At 41.9% G+C, this 25,482-nt stretch overlaps 1 protein-coding gene across 1 annotated transcript in view; it reads left to right on the forward strand.

Annotated features, from left to right (window-relative positions):
* Positions 1-9,720: 9,720 nt before the first annotated feature.
* Positions 9,721-25,482, forward strand: part of LOC140741509 (insulin-like growth factor 2 mRNA-binding protein 3) — a 161,261-nt gene continuing 145,499 nt past the window's right edge. Inside the window, exons 1-2 of the mRNA XM_073071796.1 lie at positions 9,721-10,175; positions 11,235-11,295. Of these exons, the coding sequence (XP_072927897.1) occupies positions 10,001-10,175; positions 11,235-11,295 (236 nt within the window). The 5' untranslated portion in view covers positions 9,721-10,000. The remainder of the gene's footprint in view (positions 10,176-11,234; positions 11,296-25,482) is intronic.

Consider the following 25,482-nt stretch of genomic DNA (forward strand, 5'->3'; position numbering starts at 1 on the left):
ACCCCTCAACCATCTGGAAGGAGGTACAGGATCCTCAGGACCCACACCACCAGGTTCAGGAACAGTTATTACCCCTCAACCATCAGGAAGGAGGTACAGGAACCTCAGGACCCACACCACCAGGTTCAGGAACAGTTATTACCCCTTAACCATCAGGAAGGAGGTACAGGAACCTCAGGTCCCACACCACCAGGTTCAGGAACAGTTATTACCCCTCAACCATCAGGAAGGAGGTACAGGAGCCTCAGGCACCACACCACCTGGTTCAGGAACAGTTATTACCACTCAACTATCAGGAAGGAGGTACAGGAGCCTCAGGCACCACACCACCAGGTTCAGGAACAGTTATTACCCCTCAACCATCAGGAAGGAGGTACAGGAACCTCAGGTCGCACACCACCAGGTTCAGGAACAGTTATTACCCTCAACCATCAGGAAGGAGGTACAGGAACTTCAGGACCCACACCACCAGGTTCAGGAACAGTTATTACCCCTCAACCATCAGGAAGGAGGTACAGGAGCCTCAGGTCCCACACCACCAGGTTCAGGAATAGTTATTACCCCTCAACCATCTGGAAGGAGGTACAGGAGCCTCAGGACCCACACCACCAGGTTCAGTTACAGTTATTACCCCTCAACCATCAGGAAGGAGGTACAGGAACCTCAGGACCCATACCACCAGGTTCAGGAACAGTTATTACCCCTTAACCATCAGGAAGGAGGTACAGGAGCCTCAGGACCCACACCACCAGGTTCAGGAACAGTTATTACCCCTCAACCATCAGGAAGGAGGTACAGGAACCTCAGGACCCACACCACCAGGTTCAGGAACAGTTATTACCCCTCAACCATCAGGAAGGAGGTACAGGAGCCTCAGGACCCACACCACCAGGTTCAGGAACAGTTATTACCCCTCAACCATCAGGAAGGAGGTACAGGAACCTCAGGTCCCACACCACCAGGTTCAGGAACAGTTATTACTCCTCAACCTTCAGGAAGGAGGTACAGGAACCTCAGGTCGCACACCACCAGGTTCAGGAACAGTTATTACCCTCAACCATCAGGAAGGAGGTACAGGAACTTCAGGACCCACACCACCAGGTTCAGGAACAGTTATTACCCCTCAACCATCAGGAAGGAGGTACAGGAGCCTCAGGTCCCACACCACCAGGTTCAGGAATAGTTATTACCCCTCAACCATCTGGAAGGAGGTACAGGAGCCTCAGGACCCACACCACCAGGTTCAGTTACAGTTATTACCCCTCAACCATCAGGAAGGAGGTACAGGAACCTCAGGACCCACACCACCAGGTTCAGGAACAGTTATTACCCCTTAACCATCAGGAAGGAGGTACAGGAGCCTCAGGACCCACACCACCAGGTTCAGGAACAGTTATTACCCCTCAACCATCAGGAAGGAGGTACAGGAACCTCAGGACCCACACCACCAGGTTCAGGAACAGTTATTACCCCTCAACCATCAGGAAGGAGGTACAGGAGCCTCAGGACCCACACCACCAGGTTCAGGAACAGTTATTACCCCTCAACCATCAGGAAGGAGGTACAGGAACCTCAGGTCCCACACCACCAGGTTCAGGAACAGTTATTACCCCTCAACCATCAGGAAGGAGGTACAGGAGCCTCAGGACCCACACCACCAGGTTCAGGAACAGTTATTACCCCTCAACCATCAGGAAGGAGGTACAGGAACCTCAGGTCCCACACCACCAGGTTCAGGAACAGTTATTACTCCTCAACCTTCAGGAAGGAGGTACAGGAACCTCAGGACCCACAACACCAGGTTCAGGAACAGTTATTACCCCTCAACCATCAGGAAGGAGGTACAGGAACCTCAGGTCCCACACCACCAGGTTCAGGAACAACCACCAGGATAACTTCACTCTCATCAGCTCTGAACTGATTCCACAAACTGTGGGCTCACTTTTACAGACTCTACAACTCATGCTCTCAGTACTTATTATTTATCTATGTATTTACTGTTATTTGCTTTTTCGTATTTGTAGTTTATCTTATTTTGGACATTGATTGTTTGTCAGTCTTTATAGTTTGTATTTCTTTGTTCTACTGTGAATGCCTGCAAGGAAATGAAACTCAGGGTTGTATTCGGTGACATTTACGTAATTTGATAATAAATTTACTTTGAACATTTATGGTCTCCCTCCGGAATAATCAACTTTTCTCATTGAGGTGACAATTAAGACAGACATTACTACTAGGGTGCCAAGTCGATGGGACTAAGCAGTTTAAATGGTTCGGCACGGAGTAGAAGGGCCGAAGGTCCCGTTTCTGTGCTGTACTTCTCTATGACTCTATGATTCTATGACTACTGTTTAAAAACGGAGCAGATAGAGGAGGCAGGGTTAAGATTTAAGTCCGTGCATCCTGGTCTGGTATGGTCGCGATTCAGGAACAGCTTCTTCCCCTCTGCCGTCAGGGAGGAGGTACAGGAGCCTGAAGACACACACTCAACGATTCAGGAACAGCTTCTTCCCCTCTGCCATCAGGGAGGAGGTACAGGAGCCTGAAGGCACACACTCAACGATTCTGGAACAACTTCTTCCCCTCTGCCGTCAGGGAGGAGGTACAGGAGCCTGAAGGCACACACTCAACGATTCAGGAACAGCTTCTTCCCCTCTGCCGTCAGGGAGGAGGTACAGGAGCCTGAAGACACACACTCAACGATTCTGGAACAACTTCTTCCCCTCTGCCATCAGGGAGGAGGTACAGGAGCCTGAAGACACATACTCAGTGATTCAGGAACAGCTTCTTCCCCTCTGCCATCAGGGAGGAGGTACAGGAGCCTGAAGACACACACTCGACGATTCAGGAACAGCTTCTTCCCCGCTGCCATCAGGGAGGGGGTACAGGAGCCTGAAGACACACACTCAACGATTCAGGAACAGCTTCTTCCCCTCTGCCATCAGGGAGGAGGTACAGGTACCTGAAGACACACACTCAGCGATTCAGGAACAGCTTCTTCCCCTCTGCCATCAGGGAGGAGGTACAGGAGCCTGAAGACACACACTCAACGATTCAGGAACAGCTTCTTCCCCTCTGCCATCAGGGAGGAGGTACAGGAGCCTGAAGATACACACTCAATGATTCAGGAACAACTTCTTCCCCTCTGCCATCAGATTTCTGAATGGACAATGAACCCTGAACACTAACTCACTACGTTTTTTGCTCTTTTTGCACTGCTTATTTAATCACACACGCACACACATATATAGTGTAATTTATAGTTGTTATTATTATGCATTAAAATGTACTGCTGCTGCATAACAAATTTCACGATAAGTGCGTGTGATAATAAACCGGATTTGGATGCTGCCGAAACGGCGACTGTGTATTCATGCCCATAGATGCTGCCTGACCTGCTGAGTTCCTTCAGCATTTTATGGCTTTCCAGCATCTTCAAAGTCCCTTCAGTTTGTTATCTTTTATTCTGTTTTCTTTTTTGTAAAATTTTGTTCATGTTTATTTGTGTTCTTTGCGAATGCTTCTTTTGTGATGTTCTGTGCCTGTGATGCTACAAATAAGTTTGTCATTGTATCTGTGCACACATGCACTTGTGCAGATCACAATAAACTCGACTTTAACTGCGATATGGATATAGGATTCATTTAGCAAGTTGGGGGTTAATTCGGTCTCTCTCTGTTTGCTGCCCGTTCCGCACCCACATCCAGACAGCGGGCTAGGATCTCGAACGGTAGGCGGGTCCAGGCAAATGCCCTGGGACCCTTGCCTCACCTTCCAGTGTCAAAGGTCAGAACCAGAAATCAGTTTATTGTCACTGGCACATGTCGTGAAACGTGTTCTTTTGCGGCAGCAGTACAGTGCAAGGCATAAATATACTAACAGTTTCAAAGTAAAAAGTAAAATTTATTATCGGAGTGCATATATGTCACCACGTACAACCCTGAGATTCTTTTTCTTTGAATTTAGATATATATTTTAAAAAATAATAATGAAGTGGTGGGAAAATAGCAAACAAAATAGTGAGGTAGTGTTTATGGACCGTTCCGATGGCGTAGTGGAAGGAACTTCATGAAACGTTGAGTGTGTGTCTTCAGGCTCAACGTTATATATCAGTACACACACTTCGACAAGAAATGTACTTTGAACTTTGAGCCTGTACCTCCCCCCCCCCACGCGATGGTAGTAATGAGAAGAGGGCATGTCCTGGATGGCGGGGGTCCTCAATAACGGACGCCGCCTTTCTGAGGCATCGCCCCTGGAAGATGTCCTGGATGCTGGGAAGGCCGGTGCCCCTGATGGGGGCTGACTGAGGTCACAACCCTCTGCATTTTTCCTGGTCTTCTTTAGGAGTCCCCTCCCCTCCCCATACCAGACGGTGATGCAGCCGGCCAGAACGCTCTCCACGGTATATCTGTACAATTTTTTTTAGAGTATTTGGTGACATAGCAAATCTCCTAAATGAAATATAGCCACTGGCGTGCCTTGCCCGTAATTGCATGAATGGGCCGACAATTGTTGAGAAACAGTGAGCGGCTGTTACGGAACGGGAGGAAGGTCTGGGGACGCTGTCTCTGCTAATCCACCCTCCCGCGGAGACACGATGCTGGCATCACACACGCATTTAAGCTTTTGCGGTTCAAATGACCATCTTCAGGTGCACTCAGTGGCCACTTTATTAGGTACATCTGTACACCTGCTCGCCAAAGCAAAGATCTAATCAGCCAATCATGTGGCAGCAACTCAATGCATCAGAGCATGAGACCTGGTCAAGAGGTTCAGACCGAACATCAGAATGGGGAAGAAATGTGATCTAAGTGACTTTGACCGTGGAATGATTGTTGGTGCCAGATGGGGTGGTCTGAGTATCTCAGAAACTGCTGATCTCCTGGGATTTACACGCACAACAGTCTCTAGACTTTACAGAGAATGGTGTGAAAAACAAAAAAAAAGATAGATCCAGAGAGTGGCAGTTCTGTGGGTGAAAACGCCTTGAGAATGAGAGAGCTCAGAGGTCAAGGCTACCAGGAAGACAACGGTAACTCAGGTAACCGGGCGTTGCAGGAGCATCTCTGATCACAGAACATGCCGGACCCTGAAGTGATGGCCTACAGCAGCAGAAGACCATGAACATATACTCCGTGGCTACTCAGTGAGGTCCAGGAAGTACCTGGTAAAGTACCCACTGAGTGTATATTAAATGTCATGTGGGTCAATGTTTCTCCCTCCACAGATGCTGCCTGACCTTGCGGAATTCCCCCCAGTATTTTCTCTTTTTATTTCAGAGTTCCTACATTTGCATTTTTAAATGTATATTCCCATTAAACCTATTCTCCATGGCGGGCGGGAATTATCTCATGGCGCTATTTTGAGGGGAAGAAACTTGTCCCGCGAGTGATACACTCGAACCGTAAACAGGGTGGCACGTCAGCGATACAGGTTGAACTCCCGCCGCTACCTGTAGCAAGTTTGTACATCCCCCTGTGACTGCATGGGTTTCCTCCCACAGTCCAAAGACCTACCGGTTGGTAGGTGATTATAACTTGTCCCGTGATTAGACAGGGTTAAATCGGGGAATTGCTGGACGCAACGGCTCGAAGGGCTGCGCTCTATCTCAATAATAAAGGATTCTGCAGATGCTGGAAATCCAGAGCAACACACACACACAAAATGCTGGAGGACCTCAGCAGTTCAAGCAACACCTGTGGAAATGAATAAACAGTCGACATTTCGAGGCGAGACTCTTCAAACGCCGCTGACTCTGATCCCCAGTCAGTTTCCAAAGTTGCAATATCAACACCTGCTTGTGAACGTGACCGAGCGGTCACCATGTGATGTTTCGGGGCAGGTGAAGGCGCTACACGTACGCAGTTTGGTTGTTTTTTTACTTTCGTCGGGATGATGCCCTTGAAAAGAATTTTTTTTAAAAATTCAAGGTAAATTTATTAGCAAAGTACATATATGTCTCCTGAGATCATGGCTGATTTATTTCCCCTCTCAATCACATTCTTCTGCTTTCTTGTAACAGTTGACACCCTGACTAACCAAAAACCTATTAAACTCCGCTTTAAATATACCCAAAGACTCGGCCTCCACAGCTGTCTGTGGCAATGAATTCCACAGATTCTCCACCTTCTGGCTAAGGAAATTCCGACTCTCAGTTCTAAAGTTCGAAATTCAAATTAAATTTATTATCAAGGTACGTAACTGCCAGCATACACAATTTTCTTGCGGGCATTCACAGTAAATACAAAGAAACACAATAGAATCACTGAAACATTACACACCACAAAGATGGGAAAGCGACTAATCTGTAAAAGGCAACAAATTGTGCAAATAGAACAATAAAAAACTATCTAACAACAAATAAAAGCTATTAGTTAATAATAAATAGAATGATGATAATAATAAAATAATAAGTAATGATACTCAGAACATGAATTATAGAATGCGTTCAGAGTTGGGGAGAGTGAAGTTCAGCAGCCCTTACTAATCAACAGCCTATCTACCCCCACAGCTGTCTGAGGCCACGAATTCCACAGATTCACCACCCTCTGGCTAAGGAAATTCCTCCTCCGTTCGAAGGCTTTTATTCCGAGGCTGTGTCCTCTAGTCTTAGACTCGTCCCACTTCGTTCCATCCATTGTTTCGTGTCTTTAACCTACCAAAGGACACAAAGTTAGGCGGAGTTTTCTATTTTCATTCCCTGTCCCGGTGAATGTATTATATTTTAAATGATAGCATCTAAAATGTAAAACATACGAATATATGAATAATTCAGTTTCATGCACAATCGTGTAAAACTGCTTGCCCGTAGAATAAGTCCAAGTTCAAGTTTATTGTCTTTCAACCATAAACGAAACGTGCTTCCTCTGGCGCCAAGATGCAAAACACAGTACATCCAGTCACACACGGCACATAACAGCTAACAAAAGTATTCTGTAAAAGTACACGTTGACATAAAGTACATATATGACATATAGTTAAATATACAACTGTTACTGGCACTCCTAGAAATAAAGTATACTGCGCGGTGTCTCACAGCCTGGGGGAAGAAGCTGTTAGCCAGTCAGAGAGATTGTGGGACGGGTGGGAAGGCTCATTGACAATGCCGGGGACTCTGCTAATGCAGTGCTTTTGGTGTATGTCCGGGACGGTGGAGACTCTGCTCATTTCCACCCGCGCCGGACCGCGCTCCCTCTAACTGACGCCGACATTTCCGTCCCACGAAATCACTGACACGTTTGTTAAAAGAAGAAAAGAACGTTTCTAAATTGTTTCGATAAACGAACTTTCTTAACTTTGAAAGCGAAAAAAAAAGTGGCGGCTGCGGTAGATCTGAAATCGGAGCAGAAAATGTTGGAAAGAAACAGTAGGTCGAGCAGCATCTGCGGAGAATCAATCTGTTTCAAGTTGATCATCTTTCGGGAGAAAGGTGCGTGCGCGCGAGGTCGAAACCGACCTGACCTGGTTGATAAAAAAGTCATCGAACGGAAAGTTTGAACTCCAAGTCTTCCTTCACAGCTGCCGCCTGTCAGTCATAAAACGCTTCGGTCCATCTAGTCCGTGGCGAACTGTTATTCTGCAATCGAATCTGCACCCCGACCATATCCCTCCACACCCCTCCCATCCATGTACTTAACCAAATTTCTCTTAAATGTTGAAAACGAACCCGCATCTATGACCATTTTCTGTGTCTTTTTAAACCGACACTATAGAGCATTGAACAGAAACGGGCTATTCGGTCCTTTTAGTCCGTGCCGAACCATTTAAACTGCCTTTTCCCATCGACCTGCACCCGGATCAGAGATTTTTTCAAACACCCAGTACAAGGTGAAAGTCAAAGTTCGAAGTAAAATTATTATCAAAGTGTACGTCACCCCGAGATTCAATTTCTTGCAGGCATTCAGGGTAGAACGAAGAAAAGCAACAAAATCAATGAAAAACTACACACAAACAACCAGTGTGCAGAAGAAGACAGACTGTACAAATACTAAAATGTACAGTCGTTGAAAATTAGTACGTTCTGCCGGTTGTGAAATTAGCCCAGTGCAAGAACAAAAACAAAATGGAGTTTGCGGCCGCATGCATGGGGGCATTGATGAACTTACCTGCAGCTGCATCACAGGCACCATAGAAGCAGTGTTCACTAGATAATATACAATTTTAAAATAAATTTTACCCTTTTTTATGATTAGTAAAAAAAATCAGAATTTTAGTGCAAATTGCTCAATGTTCCTAAACTGTAATGATGAGAGTTCTGAGATGTTTTCGATCTACGGAATTTGTTCAATGTGTAAAACCTTCCACTTAAACCCGCTAACAGACCACTTTAGATAGGAAATTAATTCTGACGACTCAGTTGTTTACATATTATAACCACATCGGGGTTAAAAAGAAGTAGTTTGCATCTGTTTGAGTTTCGCAGCTCAGGTGTACTGTCAACAGGGAAGTGGAGGGGAATTACGGTAACATCGGAAATGATCGTAAACACGAGAAATGTTGCAGATGCTGGAAATGCCGAGCAGCACACACAGAATGCTGGATGAACTCAACAGGTCGGGCAGCGTCTGTGGAGGGAAGTAAAGAGCTGACGTTTCAGGGCGAGACCCTGACTCACCGACCTCGCGTTCAGACCAAAGCTAATTGTGTTTTATGGACAATCTTTCGTCAATTCCAGTCTGTTCCCCTCCGAAGAAAAAGATCTTGAACGTGTCCCCGCCAATCGTCTTGTGTCTCCCCACCCCCCACCAAAAAAATCATCAAAAGTGTTCCCGACAACAGGCTGTGTGCGCTGCCCTTCTGTGTCCCGGGCCATCGGCGGACTGCGCTGGGAGTGAAAGATTTCTTGGAAAGTTAGCGCTAGTGTCAAACTCTGAACTCTTTCCCTATCGCTGCCCACCGGAGGAGTTTGCCTGTTTTAGGAGTGTTTGAGAGGGGCGCATGAAAGGGGAGGGGCGGTGGACAAGTTCCTACTCTTGGCGAGCGGGCAGGGCAAAGGGTCGTGTGCTTTCGTTTCACTGACAAAAGCCCCGAACGCGACTACCCTCTCCCCGCACGCTGTTCTTCTCCCCTCCCCTCTGGGACCCAGGTTCTCATCTGCAGGAAACAGCACCACAGTAAAAGGGGCTTTGGCGCCAGATAGATAGCTTTAACTCATTGAAAAAAAGGGGAAAATAGAGTAACCGTCACCACCCAGGAGACTCTCATTCAGAAATATAATTAAAGGAAACCGTAGTAAAGGTCCTCCAGCGCGGGGGGAGAGCTCATCAACATTACAGCCCGCTCTGAATGCGCTACCGCCGGCCCGGGGAGCTAGGGGCTCCCGATCTAAAACAAAGGACTCCGGGGATGTGTGTGTGTGTGTGTGTGTGTGTGTGTGTGTGTGTGTGTGTGTGTGTGTGTGTGTGTATGTGTGAGTGTGTGTGTGTGTGTGTGTGTGTGAGTGTGTGTGTGAGTGTGTTTGTGTGTGTGTGAGTGAGTGAGTGAGTGTGTGTGAGTGTGTGTGTGTGTGTGTGTGTGTGTGTGTGTGAGTGTGTGTGAGTGTGAGTGAGTGTGTGTGTGTGTGTGTGGATGGGGAAGAGGGGAAAGGTTTGTGTGTGTGTGTGAAACTGACGCTATCTTTACACGTGAGGGGCTGGCCATGGGGAAACCACGTGGATTTTTCTCCCAGGCAAATATTTCAGTCATTTTTTAAGGTCGATTTTATTTGGAGGCGGCGCCAGCACGGGCGTCCTGTGACATTTTCAGGCGGACTCCACGGGGTTTGGTTAGGGGGGAAGAAGGCAGCTCACCACAGCCCGCCATACCGTTCCACAAGTCTCGAGTTCCGGCTAACACTTTTTTTATTCCCCTTCCCCTCCCCTTCGAGATCCTCTTGACCATCTTTATTATTATTATTGGTGCTTTCTTCAGGCGGACTGATCATTATTGAAGGTGCCGCTTGTTATCTTTTTTTGCTCTTTGCTTTAAAACCCTACAAAAAAAAACAAAACAAGCCAGAATGAATAAGCTATACATCGGGAATTTGAGTGAAAGTGTGACGGTGCCAGAGTTAGAGAGTGTCTTCAAGGATTGGAAGATTCCGTATACTGGACAATTCCTGCTAAAAACGGGCTATGCATTTGTAGACTGCCCGGACGAGAACTGGGCAATTAAAGCCATCGATACCTTATCCGGTAAGCGATTTCAACCAATATAGACGGAAGAGTTTTGAGCCCGACTTGTGTACGCCGAGCCCTCGGTAGACCGTGTTCCTATAATGGCCGAGGCGTTCAGGCGCGGCACGATTGCTTTTGATTCTTCACAAACACGTTAACGGTGCAATCGTCCTCACTGATTTTATATAGTTCTGTAATTAATATACAGATGCGAAGGGGGTGAGGGATGGGGAGTGTGCAAGGCCAATTCTCTTCCTCTCTTTCGTGGTTTATATTTTTGGAGGTTTACAGGTTCTCAGTTAATTACATCCAACACACGCGGCGTTTCAGCATCAGATCAATTTTCAAATCCGCACTTTTAGATGGTGGTTCAGCGACACGGTTGGGGTCTGGGGATCACATCCCAGGTTGTGGTGAAGGACTCTTCCCCCCACCCCTCGCTCCCCATTTAGGTCTGGGTATCTCTCGGGCAGAATGCCTCGGCGTTGGGACTTCCCCTCTCTATGATAGTAGGCCATCATATGCAAGGCTCCGCAATAATACCACGTTTACAATTTGCATCCCCTGCACCTCGTTCCAGCCGGCAGTGCTCCTCCATTCGCCCCAACACGCGGCCGGTCTAAATCAACGCCTCGAAGCCCCAAACCCCCTCCCCCTCACCTCTCAGAATTAATCTTGAAATTGAACACGGAGTGTACGATGGGGCACGGACCGAGATGAGGTCGGCCATGCTGATCGTTGTAAATTTCACAGAAGAACAATTCGAACCATTTAAGAATATGTAACTTTGCCATGGTTACGTTTGTACAGGAAATGCACTGCAGTCATCTCTCCTATGAAACACCTTCGGTAACTTGTTAGGAGCGAAATTTCTCACAATTACGTGCCTGAAGAACAAAAACACAATGTGAAGACATTATTTACGCTCGCACAATTCTAATAAACACAATGGGACGAAAACAGACACCCCACACCCAATTTTCACTCCAGCGTTTAATTTCCCTTACTCTGGGTGACGGCACCGTTGAACACTATCTGAGCGTATTAAAAATAATAAAATATACAATTTGCTTACAGGTAAAGTAGAACTTCATGGAAAACACATTGAAGTGGAACATTCTGTGCCCAAAAGACAAAGGTAGCTTCTATGGATTTATCTTTTATCTGGAATTGTTTGGAGAGTTGTGTAAAATGATTTGGTGACTTGTTTGTGGATCTTGATTGAATGTTTTGTTACTGCAGAGTGGTTTATATTTTAAATTAATTGTTTCCTCGAAATGTGACGTTGTAGCGATGTTAACTTGGGAGAAAGGCGAAAGCGTGTTGTGTACCGCAGTCTGAAGAGGTGGCGGGGAAACTGGATCGGTGCGGAGGAAGCGACCCTAGTGTTGTGCAGGTTTAAAGTTCTCAGTGCTTCTTTCAAAGCTCCCGAGTTGAGAATGGGGAAAGGGCAGACGGTTGCCCCCACCCCCCCCCCCCCACTCCTTGTAAAACGCTCGAAGGCATCACATCAAAACGTTGCCTTAGGTTCAAGCCCCATTGACTCCAATGCGATCGCGGGAACTGCGGTCGCGCTGAACGGTTGTGGAAATTAGTTGGAAGAACTCGTAAAAACACTGTGAGCGTTCGCAGCTCTGTCCACAAAGCGACAAGGGACACGCTATATTCCTCTTTGATTTAGCACTTCACGAATATGTTGCCATTTCCTGTCCGTACCTTGGCTTGTGTGTACGATCGCTTAACGAATTCTAATCAGTCAGATTTTTTTGCATGCGTCCTCTTTTCAGAACGGGATGTCTCTATTAAAACGAACTTTCATTAAAGTCTCAGTCAGGAACAATGAGCAGCCTAAATGTTTTTCCTAAAGTGATGGGTGATGTAATAATGTGCGCTCGAGTCTGGACTGAGCTACTGATAGAATCAGTGATTGCTGAGGCTTCAAACCTTTGTGTGTGTGTGTAATTCCTTCCTTCACTTCTTGTTGATATGAGTGTGTGATTTTTAAAATGAAATTACATTTTGTGGTTAATCTGGTAAACTGGGTTATGCCCGTGTGATAAAATACTGGGAAAAGTTGGCCTACAAATGCCAGAAAACAAGTACTAGTTTCAAAACAATAAATTCAAAAAATAATTTCACTTGATGCGATTATCCAATGCAAATGTTCCAGTGGGAAAACTAGTTCCTAGTTAAAATAAAATTAGGTTGTTGTTCTCGATGTTTATCTTAGTATTTAAAGCAGGTTGATTTGTACTTTATAACTAATGTTAATTACTAACTATAAAGCATGAAAATGCCCAGACCGTGTCTGGCTTCATTTTCAAAGAAAGTTTAAATAGAACTTGTAACTTCTGAGAGCTAGTTTAAATTCTTCACAGACCAAAACAATAACCAATTTCCATAATAACAATCTCTGATCATAAATTTTAAAAAATGGCCACTTTATTCTAGATAACAGTGTTTACTGACTACTCTCAAAATGGCAATTGACGAGTCAACTTTGTAGACTGTGAGTAGAGTATTTTTATTTTGGTAAAAGAAAAAAGAGACAACATTTCTTAGATTCCAATTCTTTGCCTCCCTTGTTTATTTACAAGGATTTAGAATATCCACACCTCAACTGAAAATGTTGTGACTTTGAAAGCTCAAAGTACATTTTTTGCGTTACTTGGGAAACTTTTATTTTTATATATATATAAAACAGAGCTTAGATACTTTTAGTGGAAATTGTGCCATGAAATCCCAAAAGTTCCAAAAAATCCTACCAAGGTGGTAAAGTTGGATGGGAGTTTAAATAGCGTTTTAATTGGGAAATATGTGGAAAATATTGCGGAGGTATAAAATGTTGAAATCCATCTGAAAGATTAATTAAAATCAATAATATCATCCAAGTGGCTAGTGTATTGTTCATCCATTTACTGAAATGAAAAATTGGTTTCATCTCCATTACAAACTTGTAAGAAAGTTCAGTAAATAAACTTCTGCAAATAAGTTATTTAAAAAGCTGATGTCAATTTTTATTTCATGAAAAAATTCTAAAAGAAAGCCTATCTCAAGTTTATTTCTCCTGGTATATCTGATTCTATGTAACAAAGTAAAGTTAAAATAGCTTTATATAAATTTGGAAATTATATTTTGGCTTTAATCAAGGTAGAGTTAATTTCTTTAAATGCTTAACAATAACATTTTAGCTTGGAGATTAGACTGAATGACTTAATTTGCCCCGCGTCAATTATTTGCATACAATTTCACTTTTAAAACTTTAACATTGTTTAATTTAGGCCACTTTTGTTCAGTAAATACGCTATGTAACAATACATTCATTTCAAATTATACGTTTTTTTAAAAAGAGCAAATAATTTTGATAATGGGTTTAACATGTTTGGGAAATCTTGATCAGGCTAGCCTCAGAAACACAGAACTATACTTAATCCTTATAATCATATACAGAAAATGTTATTTTACTATAAAAACCTATTCAAAATAATTGTCACAAAATGCTTGGAAATGTGTTAATTTTTTAAAAAAGAAGTGTCAAGTTTATAAAAATTTAAGAGCTGGAAACTTCAACTAAAGACTGGAATATCGGAAATAATGATTGAGCTATTTGGTTTCTGGGGGGAAAACGTGAACATTCTTGATAAAGCCCTTCTCCCAACCTAATTTTACCCACTCCACAAAATGTCAGCAGCACACAGGAGTTGCAGCAATGTCTGGTATGGGGTGATGAATTGATGCGGAGATTCCTGAAATGTTATACTGTTTTCTACACCCCCTGGTCTGTGTCTCTCTTTAATATTAAATGCCCATTAACATGAAAAAGAATTATAGAAATTAGCAAAGTTTGGAAATGAGACATGAGAAGAAAAAAATCCTTAAACAATATTTAAAATGAACTCGCCACACATTTCGATGAGAAAAATTACATTTTTAACTGTTTCATCAAATCTGATAAAATATTTTTGTTGACAATACAACTGATAGAAATCTAGCTAATTTTGGTCTAATGGTGGATGTGCAAAAATATGCTGATGTCTTTTATGTAAAATGAGAAATGGCAAAAATACCTTATTAAGCCAATGCTTGGTTGATACAGATAGTAAGTCCTGAAATGCTTGTCATTGTTGGAATGTTTAAAGCAAATTGTTATGAAGGAATTTTTGTTTTAGATTTGAAATTCAGCAGAGGAAGTATTGAGGAACATGATCCAAAAATGGCATAAAAAGATTAAATTAACCTATGGATTTGCTTAAGAAAAATATATGGAATTGTCTGTATATCTAATAGTGGAGGCTACTGTCATTTCTGAGCTATTTTGAAGAAAATCTAATAAAATTAGTTATCTTAAGGTCCAAGGTGATTAGACAATTAGCAAACTGTAGAAAGGCCTTGGAAATGAATGTTGCAAAGATTTGCAAACCTTGCTCCATTTGTAAAGACATAGTTCTCTTTTAAACGTCTTCACCCAGAGCAGTTAGTTGAGATGAACAGATCAGAAGGTTCCAGATTCTCCTCGTGGTCTATGCTGAGTTAGCTAATCTCAGCCAGGGTTTTATTCTCCATGGGGGGAGGGGGCAGGGGTAGAGTGTGCTGGGGGAGGGGCAGACTGCACAAGTGGCCCCAGTTTCTGCAGTAATGAAAAAGAATATTGATTAGTATTCTCACTTTCAATTTACAACTAGGATCTCTTGCAATGAAGGCATGGAGGTTTGGAAATAAGGATTTTGATGGGCGTTCTCCAAGGGTGATCCTACTGCCTACAATTGTGTGGGTTAAATGATTCCTTGAGTGAGTGAGAGATCTAACTCTGCTAGGTATCTGAGCCAGGAATCAGAGCCTTATATGGGAACTTTGGGAGAGGGAGCATTGACCAAAAAACTCCAATCTCAGAAATGACAAAGTGTCTTTACCAAGCGTGTTTAAACCTTTTGCATCAATGGTGTTTGTAAGTGTCAACAAACTGTGCAGATGTTTTGTTGGGGTGGGGGCTGGAATCTGTTGCACCTCCATTTCTCAATTCCTTTCCTGGATGTGAAACATGTGGTAAATTCCTTGCATATAAAACACACAGTGGGAGGGGTTCTTTATCACCAAGATTTAGTATTTTCTGACTTCATGAATGGAAAGTCTTCCCCATTGACGTGCTTCAAACTAGTCCTGTTTCTGTTTGTCAAGAAGGTGGGAATGATTTTTTTTTGCTGATTTTCTTAAGATACGTTGCCATTCAAAAAGGAAATGAAATAAGATCTATGATCTATTAAAAAAAATCAGCCAACTTGCAGCACAAAATGGTGGCAGAGCCTCTTCCCTATTATTCAGGCAATCATGACCTTTGACCCAGACCCTACACTCTGCTAAATGGATTCCAGAGCTGTGCTGCAGAAATCTCCCTTTTCACTCTAAACCTGCAGAAAATTATTAATGTTACGCATCTCTTAAAGAGTGAAACCTAGTGGAAAGAAAAAGCATTTTGAATCTGAAAGCGTCTTTGAAGCCTTCCCTTTTTTTTGTCTCTGTGTGGGTGTGTCTTTTACCACCCTGCCCCCACTTCTCATTGTAACTTGGAGTTTGCCTCCAGTGTGTCACCTCCTAACCCTGTGGCCTTTGAGTACAATAAGCAGAACATTCCTAATCTATGTGCTCCTTCGGTGCTGGAGGGGTTAAGAGATGGTGTCAGGACTGTCATAAAGTCTAATTGAAGTGAATCAGTCAGGTAGTAGCTCTGGGGAAGGGGAAGATCGTGGGAGAAAGATGTTGCAATTTGGTTTTTAAAATCCCTGAGCTACACAGTCATTGTAATAAAGATACCTTTATTTTGGTCTTCAGAGAGCCAGAAAACACTATCAAGTGGTCAATATGCTCACTGTTCATAATGAATACCCTTTGAACTGTTGTAGAGGGAGTTGGGGAGGGGGTTGGGCACAGGAAGACATTTTGTCAAGTCATTTGAGTGTTCTGTTACTCTGTTGGGGGGTTGGGTTAGGCAGAGGAAGGAGAGAAGAAAGGGAGAGGTTTAATAGCAACTTTGAACGTGCGCATCGATAATTTGGAGGGCTGAGAGACCACAGAGTTTGCACAGAAACCTTCACACAGTCTCTTAGTGTTCGAGGCATTCCCGATGTAGTATTGATGGCAGGGTTTAGTGAATGGTGAGGGAACTGGGATTTCCACAGCAACTGCTGGAGGCTGTTTATGAAAAATTTGGGAAGAAAGCGATAAGAGTTGCGGTGAGCTGTGATCTTTGTGGAAGTTTATCAGTTATTACCCTTCAACCATCAGGCTCCTGAGCTACCATGGGTAATTTCACTCTCCACAACCCTTTCAATGAGCCTGCAATGCATGTCTCACTGTCCTGAAATGAATCCACAACTGACACACTTTCAAAGATTCTACAACTCATTCTCAATATTATTTATTATTATTAGTTTTTCTTTTTGTATTTGCACTGTTTGTTGTCTTTTGTGTATTTTTGTCCGTCTTTGTTTTTGTGTCGTTTTTAATTTATTGATTTCATTGTGATTTTTGAATCTATTGTAAATGCCCGTAAGACAATGAATCTCAAGGTAGTATATGGTGACATATACCTACTTTGCTAATAAATTTACTTTGAACTTTTGATGTTTAGCCATTGAGAGAGAGATTCCTTGGACTCACAGACTCCTCAAATACATGCCTGAGTTATTTCTCATCTGAATTAGTTCCAGTTAAAGGGATTGGTTTCGGTTAGCCAGCAATCCCTTTAAGACCTAAGACCAGAGAACAGTCTTGAGGAGCAAGTATTGTTCTGACACTTTGTTTTTAAAGCAACACTGATAAGGAATCTACAGTAATGACATTTGGACAGTCCCAACACAGCACTGAAGTTAACGTGATAGGTAGGGATCAGTTAACAGAGCTCTGGGTTTCAATGACTTAGTAAGCCAAATTTAGTTGAACTAAATATATGGGATTCTAGAATTTTTAGGAATCATATTCCAAAATTCCATCCATTTTCCCATCAAGGTTGTCTTTTAATTTAATTGAAATTACATATTGTATTTAGAGCCATAATGCTTTTTCAAGCAGTTTATTGTTTCTGACGAAGCACACAGCATTGTTCCTTGTATAATTAATTAGGCTGAGCTCATCTAACTTGTCCTAGTAATCTTCTGCATCTATCAATATTGTACCCCATTACATTAGCTCTAAAGTCACAACCCATATTTAAAAAAATATAATGTTCCTGCAGGCTATTTGTCACAGTTTAGTTGGATATAGACATTACATTGTCCAACATCATGTTACCTTGATGTTCTTGAGGCATTACTGAATTATTTAAAAGCCCTAAATAAGTTCCTAATAGCTTAAATAATAATATCCCCTTTAAGGAAATATAATTATATTTAAATCTACCTCGTTGAATCATTTTCTGGGTTGAAAACTTGTTAAAAATGTAAGGATTGACTGTCCAAAATACACAAAGAATATTAGTACATTAATCAGTGCATTAAGCGAAATGTTATGGAGAGAAGGATAATTTACATTGTTCATTTTAAGGTTACTGTAGACTTCGTTCTCGATATCTCAGAAAGTCAAACTCACAAAGAATTTATTTTTATTGTGTAGAATGAGTTAAATATTCCTGGAATAGGTACAGAAAAAAATGAAAGTGTGAAGTGAATTTATTATAAAAGTACGTATATGTCACCACACTACATTGGCATTCAGGCATTTACAGGAAAAATGTAATAGAATTTGTGAAAAACCGTGTAAACAAAGACTGTAAGATAAATCATGCAAATAGTTAAAAAAGTAAATAAATAATACTGAGAACATGTTGTGGCGTCTTTGAAAGTAAGTTTGTAGGGTTGTGGAATCAGTTCAGAGTTGTTGAGGTGAGTGAAGTTATCCATGCTAGTTCAGGAAGCTGATGGCTGAGGGGTAATAACTGTTCCTGAACCTGGTGGTGTGGGTCCTGAGGCTCCTGTACCTCCTTCCTGATGGATGAGGGGTAATAATTGTTCCTGAACCTGGTGGTGTGGGGCCTGAGGCTCCTGTACCTCCTTCCTGATGGTTGAGGGGTAATAACTGTTCCTGAACCTGGTGGTGTGGGGCCTGAGGTTCCTGTACCTCCTTCCTGATGGTTGAGGGGTAATAACTGTTCCTGAACCTGGTGGTGTGGGTCCTGAGGCTCCTGTACCTCCTTCCTGATGGTTGAGGGGTAATAACTGTTCCTGAACCTGGTTGTGTGGGGCCTGAGGCTCCTGTACCTCCTTCCTGATGGTTGAGGGGTAATAACTGTTCCTGAACCTGGTTGTGTGGGGCCTGAGGCTCCTGTACCTCCTTCCTGATGGTTGAGGGGTAATAACTGTTCCTGAACCTGGTTGTGTGGGGCCTGAGGCTCCTGTACCTCCTTCCTGATGGCAGCAGCGAGAAGAGAGCATGACCTGGGTGATGAGTGAGGCTTCCCAACCTGGCTTAACGGTATTGGTTCATGGTATAAAGGTTGGGAGCCCCTGGTGGGGGTCCTTGATGGCATGATGATTTTGACTGTACATTGCTGCAATTTTTGTTGCTTCGTTCACTGTACTGCCTTAATTATACCCAGGGTCCATGAATATTCATAGGAGCTGCCGGGTGTTACAATGCACAGTACGTATGGTCATCTGCTGGATCTGGAATTGAGTCTAGTGTCTGAAACACTTAAGGTTACGCAGGATGGTACTCAGAGTTGTCTCAACACAGTTTTTCCAGTGAGGATGATGTGTAATTAGAAAGATCATTATCTACTGTGGAGGAGTGCTTGCAGGAAGTTGGTTTCTGAAGCTGAATTTTGGTGAGAGGGAAGGTTCTGAATGATGGGCAAGCTGTATCCTTGTAATTAAAAATCATGTTGTCACCTTCATCTGAACAACTAAGACCCACCCTAGTTGAGATCAGAGGTAAATGTTCAGAATCAAAATCAGAATCAGATCAAAATCTCAATCAGATAACTTCACTCAACTTCACGTTCCCCGTCACTGAAATGTTCCCACAAACAAAGGACTCACATTCAAGGACTCTTCATCTCATCTTCTCCACATTTATTGCTTGCTTATTATTTCATTCTTTTTGTACTTACACAGTTTGTTGTCTTCTGCACTCTAGTTGAATGCCCATGTTGGACAGTCTTTCATTGATCCTGTTCTGGTTATTATTCTACAGATTCACTGAGTATGCCCACAAGAAAATGAATCTCAGGGTTGTATGTGGTGACATAAATGTACTTTGATAATACATTTAACTTTGAACTTTGAAATTAGAATCAGATTTATTATCAGTGACACATATGAAATTTGTTGCTTTGCATCAGCGCTACAGTGCAATTCATAAAAAATTACTATTAAGTTACAATAAGAAATATATTAAAAATAAACAAGAAGTGCAAAAAGAGAGCAAAGTAGTGAAGTAGTGTTCATGAACCGTTCTGATGGGGGAGGGGAAGAAACTTCATAAAATGTTGAGCGCGTGTCTTCAGGCTCAAGCAATGAACCATAGGGTTGTATACATACATCAATAATAAATGCACTTTGAACTTTGAGCCTGTACCTCCTCCTTGATGGTCGCAGTGGGAAAAGGGCATTTCCTGGGAGATTTGTGTCCTTAATGATGAACACTGCCTTTTTGAGGCATCGTCTTTTGAAGATGTCCTCGATGGTAGGGAGGATGGTTTAACTCCCAAGACCACCACATCATCGCGATGAATCAGCAACATCTTTGGAGTGAGTTTAAGAAAATAATCCAATTGAGGTTTGATTTCTCAATTAAACAATGCTATGGAGGATGGTTCTACTCCCAAGCGTTACAACCTCATGGTGATAGCCGTCATGGAATGGCAGAGCAGTCTCAATGGGACAAATGGCGTAATTCTGTTCCTATATCTTATGATTACAGGCTTATACATGGAACATCGACAACTTTGGAGTGAGTTTAAGAAAATAATCCATTTGTAGATTTAAATTGTTATAGAACCAAAGAGTAAAACTAAATTCAGTAAGATTATAATTTTGCTCTGGTTTGCCAGTGTGACACTGCAATACCACTGTGGTCTCTATGGCTATGTTTCCATTCTGATTGATTCATTGTTCAAGTGTTTAACGTGTCAGATTGCTGTTTCTGTTATGGACTTCCTCATAATGCCTTCACCCAGTAAGCTGATTTGTATTTATTATATTGGATCTAAAAATGCTGTATTATTTTAAAAGAAGAATTAATAATGTAATTATTTTAGTCATTTAATAAAGTAGTCAGTAGTATTGATTTGTATATTTATTATTATTTGCATGTTTTTGCATTTGCTCAATTTGTCTTTTGTACATTGATTGGCAGTCTTTGTGTGTAGTTTTCATTGATTCTATTGTATTTCTCTGTAATACTGTGAATGCCTGCACAGAAATGATGCTCGGGTTTGTATATGATTGACAAGAATGTACTTTGATAATAAATTTACTTTGAACTTTGACTTTGTAACTAGCTGTTGTTTAATCTTGCTTCAAACCGTGTTGTAGATTTGATTATAATGGTCTTGCAAGTACTGCATTTGACATCATGGAGCGGAGAGCGAGTTTGTAAATCTGGCAAGAGCAAAGGAAGTTAGGTTGGTGAGGGTGGAGCGCTGCAGGAGGGGTGTGGGACAGGTGGCAGAGAAGAGGAGTGGCGGGGTGCAGACACACCCAGCCCTGAGACACCAGGCAAGGATATTTGATTCCAAACAATTGGTGTATTGATCATTACAGAATGTCTCTCTGGTGCTTCCCGCTCCCTCCCCTCTCCCTTTTCCTTTTCCGAACCATGATTCCCCTCTCCCTGCCCCCTTCCCACTCTCAGTCCACAATAGAGACCCAGATCAGAATCAGGTTTATCATCACTCACATCTGTCGTGAAATTCATTTATTTTTTGCAGCAGCAGTACTGTGCAAAAGTCTTAGGCACCCTAGCTATATACATGTGTCTAACAATACAGCTATTTTGCATTTAACAGTGCTAAATCATTGTAACTGACAATTTTGTATCTGATAATGTTACAGTCTTCTAGAAGGTAGTGTGGCAAACTGTAACTAAATATTTCTAATTAAAAAAAATTCTTTATTCTGCCTAACAAATTTACAGTATTATTTCTAAATCTGCAACTGCTAAGTTTTTGATAATGAGTTTCTAATATATTATTGAATACTGTACTTTATATCCAATAGTTTTAATTTTTATTTAGTTGTGCTAAAATTTTTACAGTTTTTTCTTCATTGATTTGTTGTTTAATATTTATTAGTCTTGCAAAATTGGAGCTAACAATATTGTCATATTGTAACTAAGAGGGTTACAACTGTGGTACATAAAGTGTTATCAGATTGTTTTTAACAAGATTATTACATTAAGGCTAGTCTATTTTTTTATCAAAGTATTATAATTTTGTATTCATTGTTGCATTAGTGTATTTATAGGGCTGAGTATAATTCTTCAAAATTGCTAAAATGTATTTTTGCATCCTATTAATATAAGTTGATATATTCAAATCTGATGATGTTGCTGTATTGTATCTCAATTGCACTGTGGAGTATCACATTTTGTAATTTTGTCAGTGTTTTATACTGTAATCGTACAATAGTTTTTGTACTCTAGTGTTTGTAAATCATGCAGTCTTGCTTTATTTTATCAGGACACTATTTTGCATAAATTACTGTTATGTAGTATCCAAAATGTACCTAAATGTTCCACTTTGTAACCAATAATGTTGCTAATCATACATAAGTGTTACATTATTATCTCAAACAATATTGCTATATTCTAACCATGCCAATATTTTATTTTGAACAACATTGCTATATTTTATGTAACAATGTTGCAGCTGGTGGAGGTGTTTATTTTATCTAACAACATAGTAACGTTGTCTAATACAGTTGTCATGTTGTATGAGTGTTGATAGACTATATCGAAAAAGGGTTGCTAGCTTGTAGCTAAGGTTGATATGATGGCATTTATTGTATCTAGCAATTTCTCAAAATTTAAGCTGAATTTTACCAAATTGTAATAGTGTTGCAACACTTGAACAAGAATCTATTATATTGTATCCTTAACTTGATGAAGTGAATAGAATATCTAACAGTGATGTGATATCCAATCAATATTGTTGGGCATAATGGTAACATAGCAGTTGGGGTAACTCTATTACAGCCTAGGCTGTTCTGGAGTTTGGAGATAACTTCTGTAAGGAAGCTGCACGTTCTTCCCAGGAGCAGGTGAGCTTCCTCCAGTCCAAAGACATACTGGTTAGACCAATGCCATTAAACAAGGGGTCTGCTGAGCCCTTGTTGGGAACCCCTGGGTTAGTATGTTGGTTGATCGTTGAAAATTGTCCTGTGATTAAGCTAGGGTTAAAAAGGTGGGTTGTTGGGCAACGTGATTCTGTGCTCACTGTATCTCTAAATCAATAAAGTAAAAATTGTTATTCTTCTCTTAGAGTGTTGTTATATTTACTTAATGCTCCTGTTACATTGTATTGAACAGACTTGTTTTAAACATATTTAAATTATTTATTACCTAACAATAAATGGGAAAAGACCACAGATGCTTGAACTTTGTTATTTCTGACAAATGATAATTAGCCCCCCTCTTTCCACACATCCTGCCTTGCGTGCTGAGTGTTTCCTGCATTTTCTCTTTGTATCTAAAAAGGTTGCCAGATTGTACCCACTGGTGTGTCTATGTTAGACTTAATCCATCAGGTTCCTGAACCAGTGTGGGTAACTTCACTCACCTCAACACTGAACTGATCCCACAATCTATGGACTCACTATCAAGGATTCTGCAACTCAGTATTAGTTTTTTATTTGTTATTAATGATTATTATATTTGCACAATTTGTCCCTTGTACATTGGTTGTTTGTCTTGTGTGTAGTTTCTCATTGATTCTGTTGTATTTCTCTGTTCTACTGTGAATGCCTGCAAGAAAATGAATCTCAAGCTAGTACTGTATATGGTGACATGTACATATGCGCTGCACTTTGATAGTAAATTTACTTGGAACTTCAAACTTTTGAATCTGCTCCCTGACTTTTGCATCTTTTGCCTGATGGAAGAGGGGAGAAGAGAGAGTGAGTGGGGTTGGAGAGGCTCTTGAGAAATAGTTTTGATCTATGCCTCTGAAACCAGGAGCCAATTGACTATTATTTTTTATGTGTTCACTTTGGTAATACTAAACAGCTACCTGTGCTTTCAAGAGAAAACAGTGACATCATTATGCATGTGTGGAGTAGAAAGAAGAGTCACCACATTCTAGAAAGAATGTCATGTTCCCCTTAAACATTTCACCTTTCACCCTTAACCCAGGACCTCTGGTTGTAGTTTCACCCAACCTCAGTGGAAAAAGCCTGCTTGCATTTACCCTATCTATACCCTTCATAAATTAGTATATCTCGATCAAATCTCCTCTCAGTCTTCTACGTTCCAAGAAATAAAGTCCTAACCTATTCAGTCTTTCCTTATAACTCAGGTCTGCCAGTCCCAGCAATGTCCTTGTAAATTTTCCTCATTCCCAATATACAACAGGGTTTAATTTTCGAAACAGTTTTCTGTCCAGAAATGTTGCAATATTTCATCCATGTTGCGTCCAAGTTTCGCTCTTTGCTTTTACCTCTGAGTGTTCTGTGTCTAACATTCCTTGCCATTGCAAACACCAGAGATTCTGTGAATGGGGAGCAAACAGAGGGAGGTGATAGGAAGCTGAGGAGAAGGGAAGGGGTAGGAGGGGAGCCAGAGGGGGGGATGGAAGAGGAGGGAAAAGGGAGGGGGAACATTGCCGAAGTTAGAGAAATCAATGTAGATAATTTGTACAAATGCAGGATATCTGGCTATGACTGTTTACCTTGCCCTTGCAATACTAGATCCATTTCTTGTAGAACAACTTGATGAAATCCCGAGTTGTTGACTTATGGATTGTTGTTCTAGGACTCTTCAAAGATTCAAAGTACCTTTATTATCAAAGAATGTGTACACAATGCAACTCTGAGATTCCTTCTCCCACAGACAGCCACAAAACAAAGAGGCACCATGGAAGCATCAAATGTGCAGAAAACGAACAAATTGCATAAATGGCAAAAAGCGAGTGAACACGAAGAATATCAAACCAGGAGTTCAGCACCGGAAACATACGAATCTCATGTTCTCGATATTTATTGTTTATTTATCGCTTCTTTGTACTTACTGAAGGCCTGCAAGAAGATGAATCTCAGGTGACAAACAGAACTTGGGCACATATACGTAAATAACTAGGGTGCCTAAGACTTTTGCAAACAGTACTGTATTTGTCAATGTGGAGCGGAGAGTGGGTTTGTAAATCTGGCGGGAGCAAAGAATGTTGGGAATGGTGAGGAGTGGGGCACCACAAAAGGGGTGTGTGAAGGAGTGACAGGGGTTGGGGGGGGGTGTGCAGACACACCCAGCCCTGAGACACCGGGCAAGGACATTTGATTCCAAACAATCGGTTTATTGATCATTACAGAATGTCTCTCTGGGGCTTCCTGCTCCCTCCCCTCTCCCTTCCCCTTTTCCCAACCATGATTCCCCTCTCCCTACCCCCTTCCCACTCTCAGTCCACATTAGAGACCCAGATCAGAATCAGGTTTATCATCACTCACACATGTCATGAAATTTGTTTTTTTGTGGCAGCAGTACAGTGTAATACATAAAATTACTACAGTCCTGTGCAAAAGTCTTAGGCACCCGATCTATATATATGTGCCTGGGTCTTTTGCACAGTACTGTATGTATACTTTAATCATAAATTTATTTTGAACTTTGAACTTCGGTGTTGTAGGCTCTGGGAGCTGAATGTGTAGGAAAAGTAGCATTAGTGACCTGGTAACGAAACATTTATTATCAAAGTACCATGCACTACTTTGAGGTTCACTTTCTTGCAGGAAAATAGAGAAATACAATGGAGTTTATGAAAAACTATATGTACATAGCCAAAGAATGACAAACACAAGAGATTCTGCAGATGCTGGAAATCCAAAGCAAAACCCACACAATGCTGAAGGTCAGGGAGTATCTATGGAAATCAATAAGCAGTTGAGGTTTTGGGCCGAGACGCTTCATCAGGACTGGAAAGGAAGGGAGCATATGCCAGAATAAGAAGGTGGGGGAGAGGGAGGAGGACAAGCTGGAAGGTGATAGGTGAGACCAGGTGAGGGGGAAGGTGGGTGGGGGGGGGAAGAGGGAAGAAAATGAGAAGTTGAGAGATGAGAGACCAAACAACATAGGAGCAGAATTAGGCCATTCAGCCCATCAACTAATCAGCCCTGACTAATCAAGA

This window comes from Hemitrygon akajei, chromosome 18, assembly GCF_048418815.1.
Source record: "Hemitrygon akajei chromosome 18, sHemAka1.3, whole genome shotgun sequence".
NCBI classification, from domain to species: domain Eukaryota; kingdom Metazoa; phylum Chordata; class Chondrichthyes; order Myliobatiformes; family Dasyatidae; genus Hemitrygon; species Hemitrygon akajei.